We start from the raw sequence: 19,145 nt of genomic DNA on the forward strand, positions 1-19,145 counted from the left end.
ATGTCACATGTGCACCCACCCTTCCATGCTGCCGTTCACGCCACTCCTGTGCTTTGGAGGCCCTGCTCCTCTTCCTGGTCACTCTCATCCACTTTTCTGACTTTGATGAAGTTAACCTTACTGTGCACTCCTTCCACTGACGCATAACTCACCATTGCACTCTCTGCCCTTCCAAAACGCTTTGCTCAGAGTCCACTGCTGTTCTGAGCAGCTAATGCTGGCCTCTCCTAGCAAGGAATGAGGTAGTGAGATCTGGGACTGACTCGCACTTGTTTTCCTACCTTCAGCAACCAGGTACACAGTGGCACTCAATACATGTTTGCTCAACCAACACCCTGTCCACTATTTCCCAGGCAAGCCCCCACCACTCCACTTCCTGTAGTTCAAAATGTTCTATGCCTGAAATAATTCTCTTTTAAGCAACTCTGGTCATTTCTTGGAATGGTACCTCCTCTACAAATGTTTTCCAACTACCTGAAAGACAGTTGGTCATTTTCTTCCTATTTTCTCTCCTGAAATATGCCAATTCCCTAAACCTCTTCATTTACCACATTAGGCATAATAAGTATATTTACACAAAGGTAGACTCAATAAATCCAAGCCATGTATGCAACCCTCTCTCAACTGTGAGACGATAATGTCAAGAAATAGTTTTGGGAACCAGGTGAGTTTCCTGGAGTGACCGACTGACCCTGCTTTCATGTGCTTCTGGTAGGTTCACAATCAGGTTGTGAAGATCTTAATGGTGTTTACTACAACTTTTCAACTTTTGTACATGTAGCAAAGGTCACATTTGTTTTTCCATGCTGAGATTACTGCCACTTGATCAACTGCAGTATCTCCCATGTAAAATGGCAATGGGTCCCTCTGGAGTTAAGGAACCTTTCAAGCCTTTCTTGCCAATGGTCATTAAATGAATCATTTTATAGGTCCTTCTCCTATCCACCAACAGGACTACAGACTTACTAAAAGTGAAAGGAGATAGTAACGTCACTTTCTACCCAATTCAGTAATGAAGACCTAGAAGTTTCAGAAGATAACAGGTAGTTCTCCCTATGGACAAAACATGTTACAAATCTATAGTGACTGTCAAATTTGATTTCCCCCATAGAAAGAGTCTAACAATGTATGCTTTTGACAAGTAGCTTCATAACCTTCAGTTTATAGAAATGGCCACTGAACCTAAATTCAATCAAAAAATATTTGTTGAGCACTTTTGCTAGAGGCTTATTAATATTATGGTACATAATACATATTAATAAAATATCTACCAGAATAATATTTAACAGTTAATGAATCCCTACTATTTCCAAGTACTGTGCTGAACATTTAAATAGACAATCTCTTGAGGATGTGGAGAAGGGGGAGCCCTCGACACTGCTGGTAAGAATGCTAACTGGGGCAGCCATTCTGGAAAACAGTATGGAGTCTCCTCACAAAGTTAAAACTAGAACTATGATCCAGTAATGGCAATACTAGGTATTTACCCAAATAATACAAGCACACTAGTTCAAAGGCATACATGCATCCTATGTTATAGCAGCATTATTTACAATAGCCAAATTATGGAAGTAGCCCAAGTGTCCATGGATAGATGAAAGCATAAAGAAGATGTCACACACACACACACACACACACACACACACACACACAAATATACTATTTGGCCATAAAAAAGAATGAAATCTTGCCATTTGCAATGACATGGATGGAGCTAGCTTAGCACATAACACTAAATGATATAAGTCAAAGAAAGGTAAATGCCATATGATTTCAACTTCTATGTGGAATCTACAAAACAAACAAGGGAAGAAAAAGAGACAAAGCAAGAAACAAACTCTTAACTCCAGAGCATACCCTGTGGTTACCAGAGGGGAGTGAGTGGGGGATGAGGGAAATTGGTGATGGGGATAAAGGAGTGCACTGGTTCTCGATGAGCCCAGTGACAAACAAAGGGAGGTGCTGAGTCACTACAGCACACAGCTGGAAGTAACAGAATGCTGCATGTTAAGGATGCTGGAACTAAAAACTTAACAAATACACAGATAGTCTCACTTCATCCTCACAACCACCTCTGCCGTGGGTACTATTATTATCCTCACTTTAAAAATGGGGAAACTGAGGTTTGGAAAGGCTGCATGTTTGCCAAGTCACACAGATAGCAAGTGATCTAGAGTCAAGATTCATATCCAAGTACACATTTGTCTCCAGAATCCTTCCTGAGTCGCCATGCTCACATACAAGTTGGATGGAGCAACAAGGTAACTAGCCTACATACACACGTTCTTTCTAACTAAATGAAGCAAAATAAAGTTTAACTTCATTCTTTATGCCCTTTTCAACTATCACTAATAAATTAGAAAGTTAAAGGGCACAACTCTGGCTGTAAGCTTCTGTGAGAAGGCTTTCTGAGGGACTCAGGGCACACGAGAAGGTGTTTCTGTCACCATCTGCTTTCCCTTACTGTCCTGGCCGCTGCAGCCCCAGGCATCATGGTGCTGGCCTCCGGGGCCACGTTGACACCAGCATCTACCGCTGCGCAGTGAGGACGAGCTGCCGGTGTGCCAGGCAGCTCACAGCTGCCACACCCCCAGCGCAGGAACCCCTTGACTCTAGGGGTTCATGAAAAGGACATCCTTAGATAATCCAAGCTCACAAAGCTGTTGTAATTCAAAAAAGTATTTTTCACTTATAAAACAATATACCATAATAGATGCATTTAAGTAATGCTTTTTTTTTTTTTTTTTAAGGTTTTGGGGTGGGGGCAGTAATGTCTATGCCCAATGTGGGGCTTGAGCTCATGACCCTGAGATCAAGAGTCCCATGCTCTTCTGAGCCTGTCCAGTGCCCCAGCAGTTTTACTTTAAACAACTGGCAAAAGAGGGAAAGGGGAATCAGACATTAATGTATTAAAACTCAGTGATGTTAAAATAAACACGAAGTGAGAAAAAAGGAAATGATCTCAATGATAAATATAACTTGATTTATAAACATTGTACTGCAAAAAAAATCAACCTAAATCAATTATCAGTTATAGAATAGGACTTGATAAATTAAACATGGCCAATTTTAAAATCAAAGAGGCAAACAAAAAAAATCCTAAAATGTTACCATGTAAAATTTAAATATGATTTGGCTGCTAAATTAAATACAATACATAATCTGGATTGGCAGGTATACATCAGTGAAAAAGTTAGAAAAAAAGAAGAAGAAATCATTAAAAATGATACATTACACTTGAAACATTTCATTTTCATTTAAAACAAATAAATACGTGAATTCACTAATTTCTGGTGCAGAACCACGTTTTTGTTTGTTTGCTTGTTTTTTGGTAGGAGTTGGCTGATTGGCGTTCTTAAGCAAATCACAACCAAATGCTTCTACTACTTAGAGTTTCCATTTCTTTGAAGAAGAGCAAAAACTTACAGAACAACATCAGTACAAAATCCTGGAGTATGACCCCTGGGTATTTTACAGTTGCCTTCTGCCCTAGTTTAGACAGAAAAAATATAAAGCAAATCTGTTTTTCCTGAATCTTCCCAAAACATTTACCTTAGGTCATAGAAAAACATCTCTCTTCCTTCCCTCATTCATATTTCAATGTACGTAATATTTTAATTACTGTGCACAATGATAATAACAAGGCCACTGGCCTAAACAGGTCCGAGAACACACACAGTGCCCCCCCCCCGGAAGCACGTGGTTCCTGGGGGAGAAGCAGCTGGTCCTAGGTCAAGCGCCTTCTGCCCTCCATAGGGTGGCACCAGCTGGGGCTCTCGGCTGCGATGGCGCTGGATCTCTGAGGCCCTGAGTTTCAGGCAGCTATACACACTAGTAACCTGCTCTCCTGATTATTTTTACAAATGTACATACACGTGGCTGAGAGGGCATCTTAGTCAATGTCAGTGGAACCGGGATGGAACTATAATTATGAAGAATGGGCTGTTTTACAGAATAATAATCGCTTTTATTACAGATGAAAGTCAATGACTTCTTACTGTGTTATAAAGAGGTATTTATGAAATTCATTCCATTTTTAGTATGTGTATAAAACATACACAACTGAATGTTACTCTGTCCCATAATTAACATCACAGTCTGTAAGCTTCCAGTGGGCACTTGTTATGCTGTTTAATATTTAGCTCAACTTTGTGCTAAGTCGGCTAACACGTGCCTTCTACTGACAAAATAATCTTTCCTGCCCTTGAACGATCCTTCTGATACCTTGGCCTCTCAGTTCTTTGAACTTCTCACCTTGACCACTCACTGAGACCCGGTCTGGTCTCGGTCATTACCAACAACCAGCACCCAGCCCGAATCTCGACCTCACACACCCCACTCTTGGACTCTTCCTCCTGTCCTTCCGGTTTGTGGTCTCTTATACCACTACTCTTGGAATCCTTCAATTCCCCAGGATCCACACGCTGCTGATCCCACCTTCTTTTCTTTCTGTCCTTTATCCTCATGATGTCTGCCTTCATGCCTTACTTGAGTGAAATTCTGTGGTCAGTCATTATAAACCACTTCCCTGCTTCCACCCTCCTTTGTCCCACTCTGGCTTCTTCACAGTCACTTGGCGATTCTGCACCCTGGGTAAATCTCATTCCCCACCTGGTCTGCATCTGCACCCATGCAGCTGAATGTGGCCAGGGAGAAACGCTCAACAAGGCTGCTCAGTCTCACTTCTGACTCATGCTCCTCAGCAGTCATTTTATTTCCCTAGTCCCTCCACTTTCCCTCTCTCCTAGACACCATCCCACCCACTTCCCTTTTTCTTCAAACGAAAATCCTCATTCTCAGCTGATAGATGATCTTGTTTCCTATGACACTGAAAAAGGTGAAACAATCAGAAGCAAATTTGTATAAATTTCCACGAACCAAATTTACCTTTTTGGCAGCACACACACCTGTATGCTCGGCCTTCCCTCCTACAGCATGGATGAACTCAGTGTGGCAGGAATAATTAAAAGTATATGGGATCTGGCCCAGAAAAACCAGAGCACCACCTAGCACACTACCATTCATGACGTGCATGATCTTGGGTAGGTCACCTAACCTCACTCAGCTTTGGTTTCCTCACCCGTAAGATAGGGTTAATGATGTCTATTTTGTAAAGCTATCTGAGGACAAAATAACAGGCACATAATGTAAGAATCTCATTAAATGTTAGTTCCCTTACTTTATCTTATTTTGTAAACAGCTTGTGAGAACGTAAATTGGCACAGATACTATGGAAAATGGTATGGAGGTTCCTGAAAATATCAGAAATAAAACTACCATAGAATACAACAATTCCACTTCTGAGTGGGTATCTGCAGGAACTGAAAACACTAACTTGATGAGATCTCTGAGCGCCCATGTTCACTGCATCATTATTCACAACAGTCAAGACATGGAAGCAACCTAAGTGGCCCATCGACCAATGAACCTATAAAGACATGGTATATACGTGCACAATGCAGTATTCCTCAGCCATTAAAAAAGAATGAGATCTTGCCATTGGCAACAACATGGATGAACCTTGAGGACATTATCCTCAGTGAAATAAGTCAGAGAAAGACAAACACTGTCTGATAGCACATGTGGAGTTGAAAGGAATCTAATCTACTCGTAGACACAGAGAACATATATGGGGGTGGGGTGAAGGTGGTCAAAAGGGACAGACTTCCAATAATAAATAACTACAGTATAGCAGCTGTAGTTCATAATTGTCTACTGTATATCTGAAAGATGCTAAGAGAGTAGATCTTAAAAATTCTCATCACAAGGGGCGCCTGGGAGGCTCAGTGGGTTAAAGCCTCTGCCTTCGGCTCAGGTCATCATCCCACGATACTGGGATCGAGCCCCACATCGGGCTCCTTGCTCAACAGTGAGCCTGCTTCCCCCTCTCACTCTCTGCCTGCCTCTCTGCCTACTTGTGATCTCTGTCAAATAAATAAAATCTTAAAAAAAAAAAAATTCTCATCACAAGAAAAAAGTGTAACTGTTTGGTGACAGATGTTAACTAGACTTACTGTGGTTTTACAGTATATGCAAATAGCAAATCATGTATACTTGAAACCTTATATATGTCAATTACATCTCAATAAAAAATAGCTTCTATATCATACAGTATATGAATTATGTCTCAAAAAGTTGCCCCCCTCCAAACAAGTCATGTACATTTTTCACTAATTCAAATGGTCGTCTTCTCATTGGCCTTAAGTAGGACAGTTACACTGCATACAGCAGGCTGGATATAAAAAGGGTTCATCTGTCCCTTGAGACTGTCCCTTGAGAATTTAAAAAATGGATTCTGGCTTCAATATACAATTAAGAAAACTTCCAGAAATGGCATTTTCTAGTCAAAAAACAAATCTTTATTTTATTATTTTATTATTAATTACGATTTCCATTCACAATTCTTTCCCTTTAAAACTTTCTGACTCCTAAACTATGAAATAAACTTTGTCCTGTAGTTGGTTTCTAAGTAGGGTTCTATGATCTGTTGATGCAGACTGTGGAGTAGTATATGGGACACAGACCGACATATACCAACATACGTATTGATATAAAGAGAGATAGATAAAACTGCTCTAGTTGATCAAGTTTCCCATGCTCAGATAGACTGGGAAGAGACGGCACATTAAATCACCACAGGCATCACAGTTCTAGATAATGGAACTGTAATTTTTCTTTCTGAAGTCAATTCAGTAAGTAATTTTGCATTTGCCACTCCTTTTGCCTTCAAAACTGACCTTAAGTCCTATCTCCTCCATCGCCTTCCTCAACCAACCACACCCACTGTAACTAGCAGCTTGTACGCTGGGCCTCTTGCTGACAGTAACCAGGGTCCTTACAGACCAGGAACTGTCCTTGGTGCTTGGCACGCGTCACTTCATTGGAACCTGACATGAAAGCCAGAAGGCAGGATCATGGCAGTTCGTAGGTGAGGAAGCCCAGATTCAGCAGCTCAGCTAACCTGATGTGGCTGGTGAGGCGGAGCCCTGGACGCTGGATTGGCCAGCTCCGAGGCCGGCTCTCCACCGTGAGGCCATGCTGCCCTGCCAGTGGGTCTACAGTCAGTCATCCCGTCTTGCGCATCACTGTGGAATGAATAGGTCTTGTCTAACCAATTGCACAGTGTGTGGTGTATTTTTACTGATAACTTCGATCTGTTGTCTTCCTAGGCCATACGGAAAGGCAGTCTTCTGTGTCTAGGCTAACTCTGGTAAGAAAACAGAGAAAGAGCAGCCATCCCAGTGCCTGCGGAAGACCAACAATTCTGCATGTTAAATGAGGGAATGAACAAGCAGCACACTGACAGCGCACGGTTTCCCGGGGTAGGGGGGCAGCAGAACCTCAGGGAAGACTCAGGAAAGTTTAAATCACAGAGCTGAGCAGGAAGATCAGTTCAAGCTATCCTGAAATAGAGGCACATCTGGTCCCAAATTCATCTGCTGAGTGATGCTGCATAATTCATCTAATATTTCTGTAATATTGGCTTCCTCATTTATCAAAGAAAGACTCACTACATGATCACTAAAATCCCATTAAGCACTTTGATTCTTCTCAACAATGAATCCATAGGCCAATATGAGTTTCTACTCACCACTTTCAAAGCATGCTGACCTCTCACCATCCTCTAGTCTACACATCTGTTTTCAAGAAGTTTCCTGACAGTCTTCCACAGAAACTCCTTGCCCAGGTTGTTTTCCCCATGAACTTCCATAAGTCCACTCCTCCCCCTATGACCACCTCCTCCCAATGCATCTGTGGACGTATCCTGTTCAGTATACACTGAGAAGCCAATTAAAGGAGGGAAAAAACCACCCTTTTCCCCATCCTCGACTCCAGGGTCCAGTTTAATTGCTCTCACCCTGCAGGCGCTCACAGAGTTATTATATGATACAGTTGTTAAAACTGGAAATAGCACATAGCAAAAATGGGCCATTTAATGTAATGTCAAAAGCAACAGAAATTATCTATAATGCAATTATTTGTAAAATCACCTGCTGACTGGTTACTTTTTTTTTTTTTTAACTGGGGGGTAATTCTGAGCAAGATTCTTAACTAGGAATTTTATTTCATTTTCTGAATTGAGGATTAACTAAAGCATCTTCAGCTTTGCCCCAGGGATGCATGTGACTCTAGGAAATTAATTTTGCTTCTGTGACACAGTCTGTTATCTTTAAAAGAGAATTAATATTAATCATATGTTCAAAGGAACTGTGACCCCACCAGAAAAGGCTCAATACAAGTACAAACTATCAAATTTCAAATATATCCCAGTAAAAGCAGACATATTAACTACAGTGTTGAGGCAAAATTTTAGAGAGGCAGGAGTTTTAAAAACAAAAAAGAGAAATGAAAGAATGCCTCATCGCAGCCCAACGATAGGGTATTTCTGCTTTTCACATGCTAACACAAGCCAGTGCGGAAGTTAGTTTTAGGTTCAACCCAATGCTTTCAGCTACCCAGGGAAAAATTGTTAAGTTATCCCCCTCCTACAGGAAAGTTGTACCTATAAATCACCAACAGGTCAATTAACATTTTGCTTTTTCTATTACAGGTGGTGTAAAAAGAGGTTTTAGAGAAAAACCACTATTCTTGGCAGCGAGAACACTGGCTCCCAGCACTACTGGTTAAGAGCATATGAGCTATGGAGACAGACAGAGCTCAGTTCTACGACTATTAACACTTGTACCTTCAGATACTCAGTGGTACCAATACAGGTTCCTGTGTTAGGCACACTATGTTCAGCAGTGAGAATCCATGCTCTTCCCTCTTCTTTCTCAATGAAACTGCTCCAGCGAGCTTCTGACAGGGGAGCCTGAAATTCATGCCCTTAGCCCTGGCCTCACCATCTTATTCCCAACCCCCATCCCTCCGGCCAGAGGTCCTTCTTCAATCCAAGCCTAAGCCCAGTTCCTTTCTAGTGTGCCTCAGTAAATACATTCCTAAATGTGAAATCTAGGAAGTCAAAGCCTTCCTGAGTATGCCCAATTACTACAACAGAGAAAATGAATACCCTAAGAAAATAAAGCTAAACTTCTGAAAAATCCTGTCCTATCCCAGGACCTTCAAGAAATAAGCCAATACCATAACAGATTAGGCTTCTTGTGGCAATCAGTAACATCAAACAAAACAGCCCTCTAGAACATAACCCAACCAACCAGCTGCTCACAGGGAGCCACACTGAGCTCGGGGTACTTCCTTTCTGGAAGCAGCAGGTGCTTCAAATGACAGCGAACAGGCAATCATAGTTTCTCCAGCTGCTAACAAGAAACCCTGTAGTGAAGGAGGTTTTCAAAGCACCCACCTTGTTGAGGACATCTCGCTGGCAGCCGAGATAAAGATTGGGAAGAATTCGGGTTGGCCCAATGTTGGCAACAGGTAGGCAAGGCTGAGAAATGCAGGTAGGGACTAGAGCAGATTTTCCTTCACAGAGGCCAGGGAAACAACGGGAGAACTCCGCAAACCCACCTAAGAATAAACATCATAGAATTATGCCATATACAAAGATAAAAATCAGCCGTCAGGGGAACTGCTCAAACAAAATGGTTTAAAACCAGGGGCGCCCAGCTGGCTCACTCAGTTAAACGTCTGCCTTTGGCTCAGGTCGTGATCTGGGTTCGAGCCCTGCATTGGGCTCCCTGCTCAGCGGGGAGTCTTCTCCCTCTGCCTCTTCCCCGCCACCCCCACCCAGCTCATGCTCTCTCTCTCTCTGACAAATGAATAAATAAAATCAAAATCTTTAAAAAAAAAAAAAAAGGCAAAAGCAAATCCCACAGATGCAGGTGGGCACCCCTGCACACGCACTTCCGTCCGCAGGTACCAGCCGCCAGGTATGGCACACAGCCCGGCACCGAGCCTTGGCTTCTGGGGCCACAAGAGGGGGTGCGGCCCTGAGGACACTTAGGACTCCTCTCGTCCTCTCCATCTCCAACATTACATATCCTATATTTCCTCCCTGTTCCCCATCCCCCAAAGGAATGCTTTTCTGTGGAACTTAAAGAGAATTTAAAATAAGTAGCAAATAACCAAGCCAAGACAAATATTCACAGGAGCAAAATGAGGATATTAAAAAAAAAAAAAGTGAACTGAAGCCAGATGTTATTTCTTCAAAATAAAACTGATCAAGTTAAAAATTCTTCCTAGAATTAACTTAAAATCTTCCTACTATACAGGTTGTTTCATTTCAAAGGTATCACAAACATACACACCCCTCTTCTTGCAAATATTCTCCACAGCAAGCCCTTGAAATTCCTGGACAGTGAATCAAGGTTCCCATAATCACCATGGATTCCAGACTCCGCGGTTCATTTTGCTGAGCACTATGAAGAAGTGGTGACAGACCCTAACTGCTTAGGGGACATGAAGGACTCATGCCAAGATTCCTAGACCCAGGAGAATCCTGTTCTTCCTAGTCCAATCCTTACAATGATCTGCTCTATGACCTTCATTAAGACACAATCTTGCCGTTTCGTAACGGAGAGCACTCTGTCCAGCCATAGGAGACACATTCACCTCCTCTGGAAAAGAAAAAATGAGCAAGGTCTTCCCTGGGTTCTCCAATCTAAATATTCCTTGCTATCCACATCCAGACCCAGAACCTAAAGATTCTGAGAAATTTTCAGAGAAATCCTCTGCAGCCAAACCCTCATTACTTGCTAAGTTCAAAGTCAGGAAGCAAAGTAAATTAAAGTAAATTAAAAAAATTAACATGTTATTAGGAGTCAAGGAAACCCTCACTTTTACCTCTTCAATCAAGCCTTAAACAAGATACTAAAATCTCTTTTAATATTTATCTCCGGATCCTTGAGTTATAGTCTGCTAGTCTTCAGCCCACTTGCAGAAGCTAATACAAAACGTGCCCTCAAAATCGGCCATGCACAGGGAACTGGGAGATGTCATCCCTTACTGTCCCCGGTGGTCATCTGGACTCCTGTGTCTGTTGTCAATGGCTCCACACTGAAGCAAGTGAGGTTGGCAGGAAGTCGGTGACAAGTCTGCCACCTGCAAAATGCTGAAGTCCACATCCCTAGCCTCCTACCTTTCTCGCCAGCAGGTGCTTACCGAGGTGCTTAAGATAACCCAATGGCAAGAGCAGGTGGTTCCATTACAGAATCCCCCAACTCCTTCAGGTGGCAGACACGGCCCTTGGGCTGTGTCCCTGTACAGGTTCGTGGCTTCACCGCCTGCCATTTCCAAGCATGACCTCCAGGCACACAGAAGCTGCTGTGATTTCACACTCCAGCGCTATTCTCCCATCCAGGAATAATACCGCCACTGCCATGCCCTATGCACGCACACTCGGCAAACCACAGACAAGCCCCACGATCGAGCCTGCGGCGGAGCAGAGCTCAGATACAGTGGGACCCAGCCTCACCTGGGGGGGGGGGCCGCCTCCACCCTCCATCTGCAGCGAATTATTCAGCTACGTCTTGTTAGGATTCACCAGAGACACAAAGGGAAAAAAGCAGTGCTTCTCAGGGTGCATTTCCTAAAGTGTGCTCCCCAGCACTGGGGTCCTGCAGGGAGCAGACAGACAGAGGGGATGCTGGCCCAAACAGTCAGAGAAGTGCCACACACCCTGTCCCTGGGAGAGTCACAGCACACACTAGCATTATTAAAGGCTCCAAAAGGTATCTCCAAAAAAATGAATTTAATTTAACTCAAAGAAGTTTGGGAAACTTGCTTGACCATGGAGTGTCCCCTGTCATTTCACCCCCTAAAATCTATTAATAGCTAGGGCAACTCGCACTTAAAGAAATGCTAGCCTAGGGCCAGTGCAAGTATGGAGACGGAGTACTTGCAGAACTCCTACACTCATGACATAACCCACGGGCAACCTCAAGAAAGGGGTCAGCCCCTAATGGTCTATGTATATGAGGGTCACTGGTTAGGATTTGTAATTTTGTTCCTATTAGTGTTCTGTCCCTTCTCAGTCTAGTTGCACAATAGTTATGTTCAAGGTGAGGTATGGTTTTTTTCCCTCCAAGTATTTCTTATAACAGTAAGTGTTAAAGGGTCTTACCATTCTCTGCCCATCTCACACCTACCCACCATAATAACTGACAGGCTCTATTATGATTACAATTTAATTTATTTTGATTACTAAATTAATAAATTAATAAATATTTATTCTATTAATAAATTAATTTATCAATATTTTATCGATTTATTAATCAATAAATTAATATTTATTAATAAATTAATTTCTTTGGGTCATAATTTAATGAGTTGAAATGTTAGCTTCTCCTAACTTCTGTGGTTCTGGTGTTTCTATAGGGAACTGTTCTCACATTTTTTCCCTATCCTGGCTCCAAAACACTTCATGGACTGGTGTCTCATTTAAATCCAAAAGAACCATATTTCAGTAAACCCTCTCAGAGAAAAGGAGAGACACTCTAAGGAAACTCCATTTGAATTCTATTTTAAATTTATAAGTAATCAGACATACAAATAATACAAGTGATTAAAGAATTACCTAACATTTACTAAGTGACATACATTGCTCTAAGCACTTACAAGTAGCTACTCAATCTTCATAACTAGGAGGTGGCTGCTATTACTATTCCCATTCTACAGATAGGAAAACAGAAGTTCAAAAAGACACAAGGTAACAACTGGTAGAACTAGGATATGAGCCCCAGCTGCCTGGCCCTAGAGACCGTACTGTCAATCGTTGTGCTATAGATCTTCTCCAAATGCTACAGAATTAACTCTTAGGATGCAGGGACAGCCTTGCTGATTTCTTTAGGGCCCTGCATGGTGCACCTGGTGACCTAGGTCTCAAATACCAGACTAAAAACAGCCATGGGCCTCTCCCAAACTGATGGCAAAGCCTCACTTCCCCAAAGCCATATATGGTTCAAAAGCTTCAATGAGGGAGAAAAAAGGGAAAGCGGTCTGACATGACTAGAGACACAAGAGACTCTCAATGCTCTCATTTCACATGTAACCAAGAACAGAGCTGACAGCTGAACTAGTTAAGACAGAAACAGTCACTGGTTTGTTCGTGATCACAGTGTACAAGATGGTGGAGAAGCTGAAGCTGTCCTGAGGACTTCCAGGCCATCCTCCATAATGCAGCTCTCAGAGGGGATACAATTTGGCAACAATCACCAGCATCGGCCAGCCTGGGCTGTTTGAGGTCAGCTTTATCACTAATTACTACCATGATCCTAAATCAGTTTACCTTGGGAGGTGGGGTGGGGACTCTCAAAGATGAGCGTGGCTCTAGAAAATTCTAAGAGAACAGAAATAAATGAAAGCAAGAAACCTGTTTTTAACCTCCAAACAAAACCAAAAAGCCAAACAAAACAGCAATAACACACTGTAGAACACATTATAAAATAAAAAGAAACTTCTTTTTTACATATCTTTTCAACTGATCTCAGGCACAAACCCGAAGAGCCTTAAAATATTTAACAGATTTTGTTGAAATCAGAGCACTCATTTAGTGCTCAGTCTGGACTGCAATGTCCCAAATTATGGCTGCTAGTCACTTCCAGAAAACACTACCTCAGCCAAAGAGTACATTTTCCCTGATCTTTATCTAAGACAATGTTCCACTCTGCTAACACCCTCCTTCATTGACAGTTTTTTCCATTCACTGACCTTTCATTCATTGTTGTACTCCAGTGACCCCAGTTTCATTTCATTAATTTACAACAGATGAGACACTGCCTGATTTCCCCGAACTCTTAAAAAACTATCTGTGGCCTCATCAGCCACTCAGTTTTGAAATATGTCTAAAATGTCCTTCTCCCTCTTACAAACCAGACCTAACAAGAAGAAAAGTATAATTCATCTGTGCAAACTTTCTGTTACAAATGGCTGACAGATACAGAACCGTCATCTTCTTTGCCCTGTCATAACCCTCCCCTATCCCCCAGACTCCGTGTTAGACCGCATGACAAGAACACACAGCATCAGTTCACTATCCACTTGTGCTGAAAATCTTTTTAAATACTTCTAAGGTTGGTCAAGGATTTAACTCATTATCCAATCGCACCATGTTTCTCCTCTCCCTAGATTTTATGGTCTTTACCATCTGGGAATGGAGAAAATATAGTCATGTAACCCAGACGAGCTTCCCAAAGACAGACCTGAATCTAGGAATGGTGGTAACCACTCTCCCCCCTTAGGCTGAAGCATTTGTTTCCAAGAGGAAGACGTGTGTGCAGACACGCCTGGCCCGCAGAGAAATGCGGACAAGGGGACAGGCAGGGAGGCATGCAGACCCCTCTGGCCTCCACAGATTTGAACAGACAGGCAAAGTATAATCTGTTAGTCTTCCACAAATCCAACCAGTAGAATGCACATTTATAAATACAAACATATATATTACTTTGAACAGAGAAAATGTTTAGTATAAAGACATTCATAACTTATACAGTATTTTATTTTCATTCGGCCAAGAAAAACTTCCTTCAGAACACCACCTTCACAATTCTAATCACAAATACCATTTTCTGTAAAAGCCAATGTGAACCACCATTTAATTTTGTGGGGAAAAATCTGCCAAGTAAAATACATGTAACAATTCTACTAAACAATCCCAATCAGTCGCTCTTTTCTCTCTGACCCTTGCAACCAGTTAAAATCAAAGTGATTTTTTTTTTCAAAGTGATTTTTCTTAAAAAGGAATATTTGTAATAAACAAAAGTAGCATTTTACTACAGCTTAGTGATGTGAAATAAAGGCTCAAGTCTCAAATTCTAAAAGTGGATTCCCTAGTCTTTTAGTCAAACTAGAGATACATGCCATCTTCCTTTCCTTTAGAGACAGCTCCCTGCAGGGAGAGACACAGGACCTCTCCAACAGGTGGCTGGTCCTCAGAGCTCCCTCCACCCCCAAGAGCCACGCAGAGTGGGAAGAGGAGCTAAGGGCTACTCCCTCCCACACGGTGGGGGGATTCCACAGCTCTATACAATAGTAGTATTTATACCAAGCTCAATTTTACGAGGGACGTACTTCTAAACAGTCAATGCAAATCAATTTTTCATATTAAATAATTTTCACATAGGTTATATGGTTTCATACTTTTTAAATAGAGTTCTCGTGTAGTTTAACCTTCGTAAGACAAAGACTCCCTTTTCATGACATAATACAAGCCATTCACTTACCTCTCCCAGAGTGCATGTGAAGGAGTTAAGTACACCCCACCTGTAGAGAAGAGTTCTCTCCATCCTGAAAATAATACCTGCTACTGTGCTATTAGGAGACAACCTAATATTAAACACTAAATTGCTGACACTGTATTTCAATTGCTGAGACGTTATTTCACAACAGATGGACATTTCACTTCACAATGAAGTGACTGATTCGGGCAACTCTGTCTCTAGCTGCTCACAAAAAACTCAAGTGTGGTTATAATGCTTCCAGGTCAGCGGACTGTCCACATAGAGAGTTGAAACTAGCTAAAGAAAATGAAACAAAAATGAAGGCACCATAATGTTGCGCCCCTGGTGGAAGCAAAAGGACAAAAGTAACGGTAGGACAGGATGGTCTCGAAGCCAGGCCACACGTTTGACAGACCGTCTCTGGGAGGGTAGAGATCATGGCAGATATTTCTCAACAACTTTAGCAACGTTCCATCTTTGTCTTTCTCAGCCAATCTCCACTAAACAGTGCTGATGAAAAAAATCCCTAATAACAGAAGGCATTAACTGCAAGGTCCTATTCCATCTGCTTTGTAGTGACCAGAGCACGGACCAACAGGAAAGTGGACAGGCAGCACTTCTGCAGAGACTATGCAGGAAGCCAGACAAGTAGCCTCGGTCTCATAAAACGTGCCCCGTAAATGACATCTCCAAAATAGCTCACTCTGTACTAACAACTTTCTCGCCTGGTGCAGTCAGGGGATGAGAAATTCTATCTAATCTAATTTGTGGATTAATGCAGTTATCACCTAGACAACAAAACAGCTTTTATAGTTTCAAAGTACTAGCATAAAAAACCACCACATACTATAATAATCCAATTTCTTGTGATTCAGAATGTCTAGATTTTGTTATCCCTCAAGATAACTTTATCTGCATCAGTTAGCAAAATCCAAAAGTGTTGTTTAGTAAAGAATTCTCAGAAGATGTAGGGTGATAGCTATTTTGCTGATCTTGGCAGTTGGCAATAAGGAGCAACACCCAGAAACAACTCCTCGTAAAACACCCAGAAAACACAGCTAGGACCCCTAATAAAAGCCCTCAAACAAAGATTATTCTAAAGAGTGCAACCAAAAGAACCAAACGGAAGGAATATGGCCAGAATCCACAATGAGCTCTGTAAGAGGGGAGCCAGATTCACAGAGGCAGCCCCTACTGGTCCTGCAGTAAAATGTGAAGACAGGGCCAAGCGAGCAGTGTCCGGAGACTTCCCGAGAAGAAAGGACTTAGGAGGACCCTACTGCCTTCAGCATGGAAGGGGAAGTTATTAAAGAGACCACATTTGCTCATTTCACCTGAAAATCAAAGATTTCCAAGCTTGTCCCAGTTGACGTCCCAAAATCCAACCTAACACTTTCAACTCCCTTTGATCATTTTCCCTGAAAGATTAACATTAAAATAAAGCCAAAGCCAACATCTCCCTCTCTTTCCTTCCACATCCCCATCCATGGTCACCCCATCTTCTCAGTTCAGCCTGGAAACATTCAGTGCTGTGCCAAACACACTGACTTCCCTTCCCCCACCCTTGTTTAAAGATTTTATTTATTTGAGAGAGAAAGAGCACAAGCAGGGGGAGGGGCAGAGGGAAAAGCAGACTCCCCGACTGAGCAGGGAGCCCAATGTGGAGCTCAATCCTGGGACTCTGGGATCATGACGCAAGCCAACTGAGCCACCCAGGCGCCCCACACTGACTTTCCTTTATGTCCCTTCTATCTGCCCTGCCTTCCCATTCTTCTGCTGCCCTCTGCTCCAGGACCTTTATCCCTCACTCTTAGATAAACTCAGTAACACCTCTCTCTGGTCCACTAGTCCTTCTCCCCACTCATGTCCTCTGCTGCCAGATTAAGCATCGTAAAATAAAGTTTTGATGTGGTCTCTGCTCTCAATACCCACAGAATAAAATATAAAATTGTGAGCCAGACATTCAAGACCCTTCCTAATCTAATCCCAATCCATGGTCCAACCTGATTTTCCATGCCACCGCCTTCCATGGAAAAGGAAAATTGGTCTTGTTTTCCTAACACACTGTGCTCTCCAATCTTGGGCCTTTGGCAATTTAATCTCTCCTCCAATCCATTTTATTATTTCTTTCCAAACCATAGGCAAGCACAAGTCATACCTCTTCTACAGAAGGATATTCCAAAGATTTTTTTTACCATAGCCAATAAAATACATTTTACATCAAAACCTTCTAAACACAAGATGACACCAGTGGCAGCCACAGACACCCAGAGCTCTGGAGAACTGGCCAGGGGTCATAGGTCAGTGCTGGGGGCCAGGTCCCAGAAACAAATTTCACAATACTATCTTTCCTTACTGAGTTACCCTGACAGTTTCAATATTCTTCTGTTGCATTTTAAAAAAAAAAAAAAAAGTCTTTCCAGGACACCTGTGTGGCTCAGTTGGTCAAGCAACCAACTCTTGATTTCAGCTCATGCCACGATCTCAGCATCCCGGGATCGAGCCCCATGTCCAGCTCCATGTTCTGTGGGGAATCTGCTTGAGGATTCTCACTCTCCCTTCTCCCTCTGCCCCTCCCCTCTACTTGCATGCACGCTGTCTCTCTCTAAAATAAATAAATAAACTTAAAAAAAAAAAAACAAAATACAAAAAACTTTCCTGACCAGTCTATCTATATATGATTTTGCCAACTTAGAACTTCCATAAAATTTATGGCAACCATCCAGCACTGAGTACTTGCCACTGACTTGGTAACTGTGAATTATCTTTGTGTGTTTTGTGACCTCTATTTCTACAGCTAGAATACATTGTGAACTGCTTGTGGGTAAGAATTAGGTCTCACACTCCTTTGTACTCCCCTCAGCATTTAGCACAGTGCTTGGCACATAACTGAAATTCAATAAATGTTTACTGAATCCTTCCTTGTTACAATGAATAGCTGTTGACAGACACAAGTCTTGTATATTTTTGGTGTTCAAAAGGATTTCCTGATTCCATTCAAAGCCCAAAACTATGTTGGCATGGGTGGGGGCCCAGAGTCTGCTTCCTATTCCTAGACCACAATGCCCTAGAACACTCTCAGGGTGAAAGAGGCAGCACAAGACAAGAAAAACATTCTTCTGCTACTAAAGGAAAAAAAGTAGAATCTGTGAGTGCTACTTTGGTCATGGAAAAGCAGCACTGAATCCTCACTGAGCTCCTGCCACACCCAATCTTAAGTGTGCTGAGGATTTCACATGAAAGATGGGGAGAGAAAATGTTTTCAGATGTCCCTAAGTGGCTCAGAAGTCCATATGACCTGGAGAGCCCAGTAATACCCCCAGGGCTCAGGGAATCTGGGCACATCCCTCAGGAAGCTGATCAGACCAATTACAGTTAGGACGCAGATGAGGATGAAGGGGCTGCCGGACAGGTCTACAGTGATCATAAGTGAAATGAGGTTATTTATCAAGAGATAACTATGAGTCAGAAGAAAAAGGGCTATTAGTCTGGTCGCTGGGGAATGACTCCTAAAAATCAAATTTGACTAACTTGTCCACCGTCCATGCATCACCATACAACTCTCTCAGGCCTTTCTACGTGAAGCTCAAAGCTTTCTGGTCTAAGCCCGTAGCAGGCTTTCCCATAGACTACTTCTGTGTACTCTTCTCTATCCTCAGTCCTCTTTGGCCATCTGCACAGCCTCCCCGGAGACCTCATAAAGCAGGCAGGAAAAAGGGGCTACCTGTTCAGTCAACCAAACAACTTGAGACCACTGGAATCATCTGTAGGTTCAACGAGTCACTTAATGAGCACCTACCGTGAGCAGGACACAGGTAATGGGGGAGTGGTGACCAAAGAGAGGCCATCTCTGGAATGGACAGTGTAGCGGACAAACGTCAACCAAATAATTAGATGAATTAACTAATTAGAGGTAGGTGGTCAAAGGAGTGTGTGTAACAAAGAAAACCAACTTTGCCTGGTAGCTAGGGAAGGCCTGATGATGACACTGAATCCAGCAGGAGATAAAGGGTGAGTGAGTGGAAGACACAA

General features: G+C 42.4%; 1 protein-coding gene across 8 annotated transcripts in view; it reads right to left on the reverse strand.

Moving 5' to 3' along the window:
- DUSP16 (dual specificity phosphatase 16) overlaps positions 1-19,145 on the reverse strand; it is an 80,456-nt gene that overhangs the window by 12,509 nt on the left and 48,802 nt on the right. For all 8 annotated transcript variants that reach the window (XM_032855021.1, XM_032855019.1, XM_032855016.1 and 5 more), the window contains one exon: positions 9,302-9,465. In XM_032855021.1, coding sequence (XP_032710912.1) covers positions 9,302-9,465 — 164 coding nt within the window. The remainder of the gene's footprint in view (positions 1-9,301; positions 9,466-19,145) is intronic.

This window comes from Lontra canadensis, unplaced genomic scaffold (genome assembly GCF_010015895.1).
Source record: "Lontra canadensis isolate GAN:19392208 unplaced genomic scaffold, GSC_riverotter_1.0 scaffold9, whole genome shotgun sequence".
NCBI lineage: Eukaryota > Metazoa > Chordata > Mammalia > Carnivora > Mustelidae > Lontra > Lontra canadensis.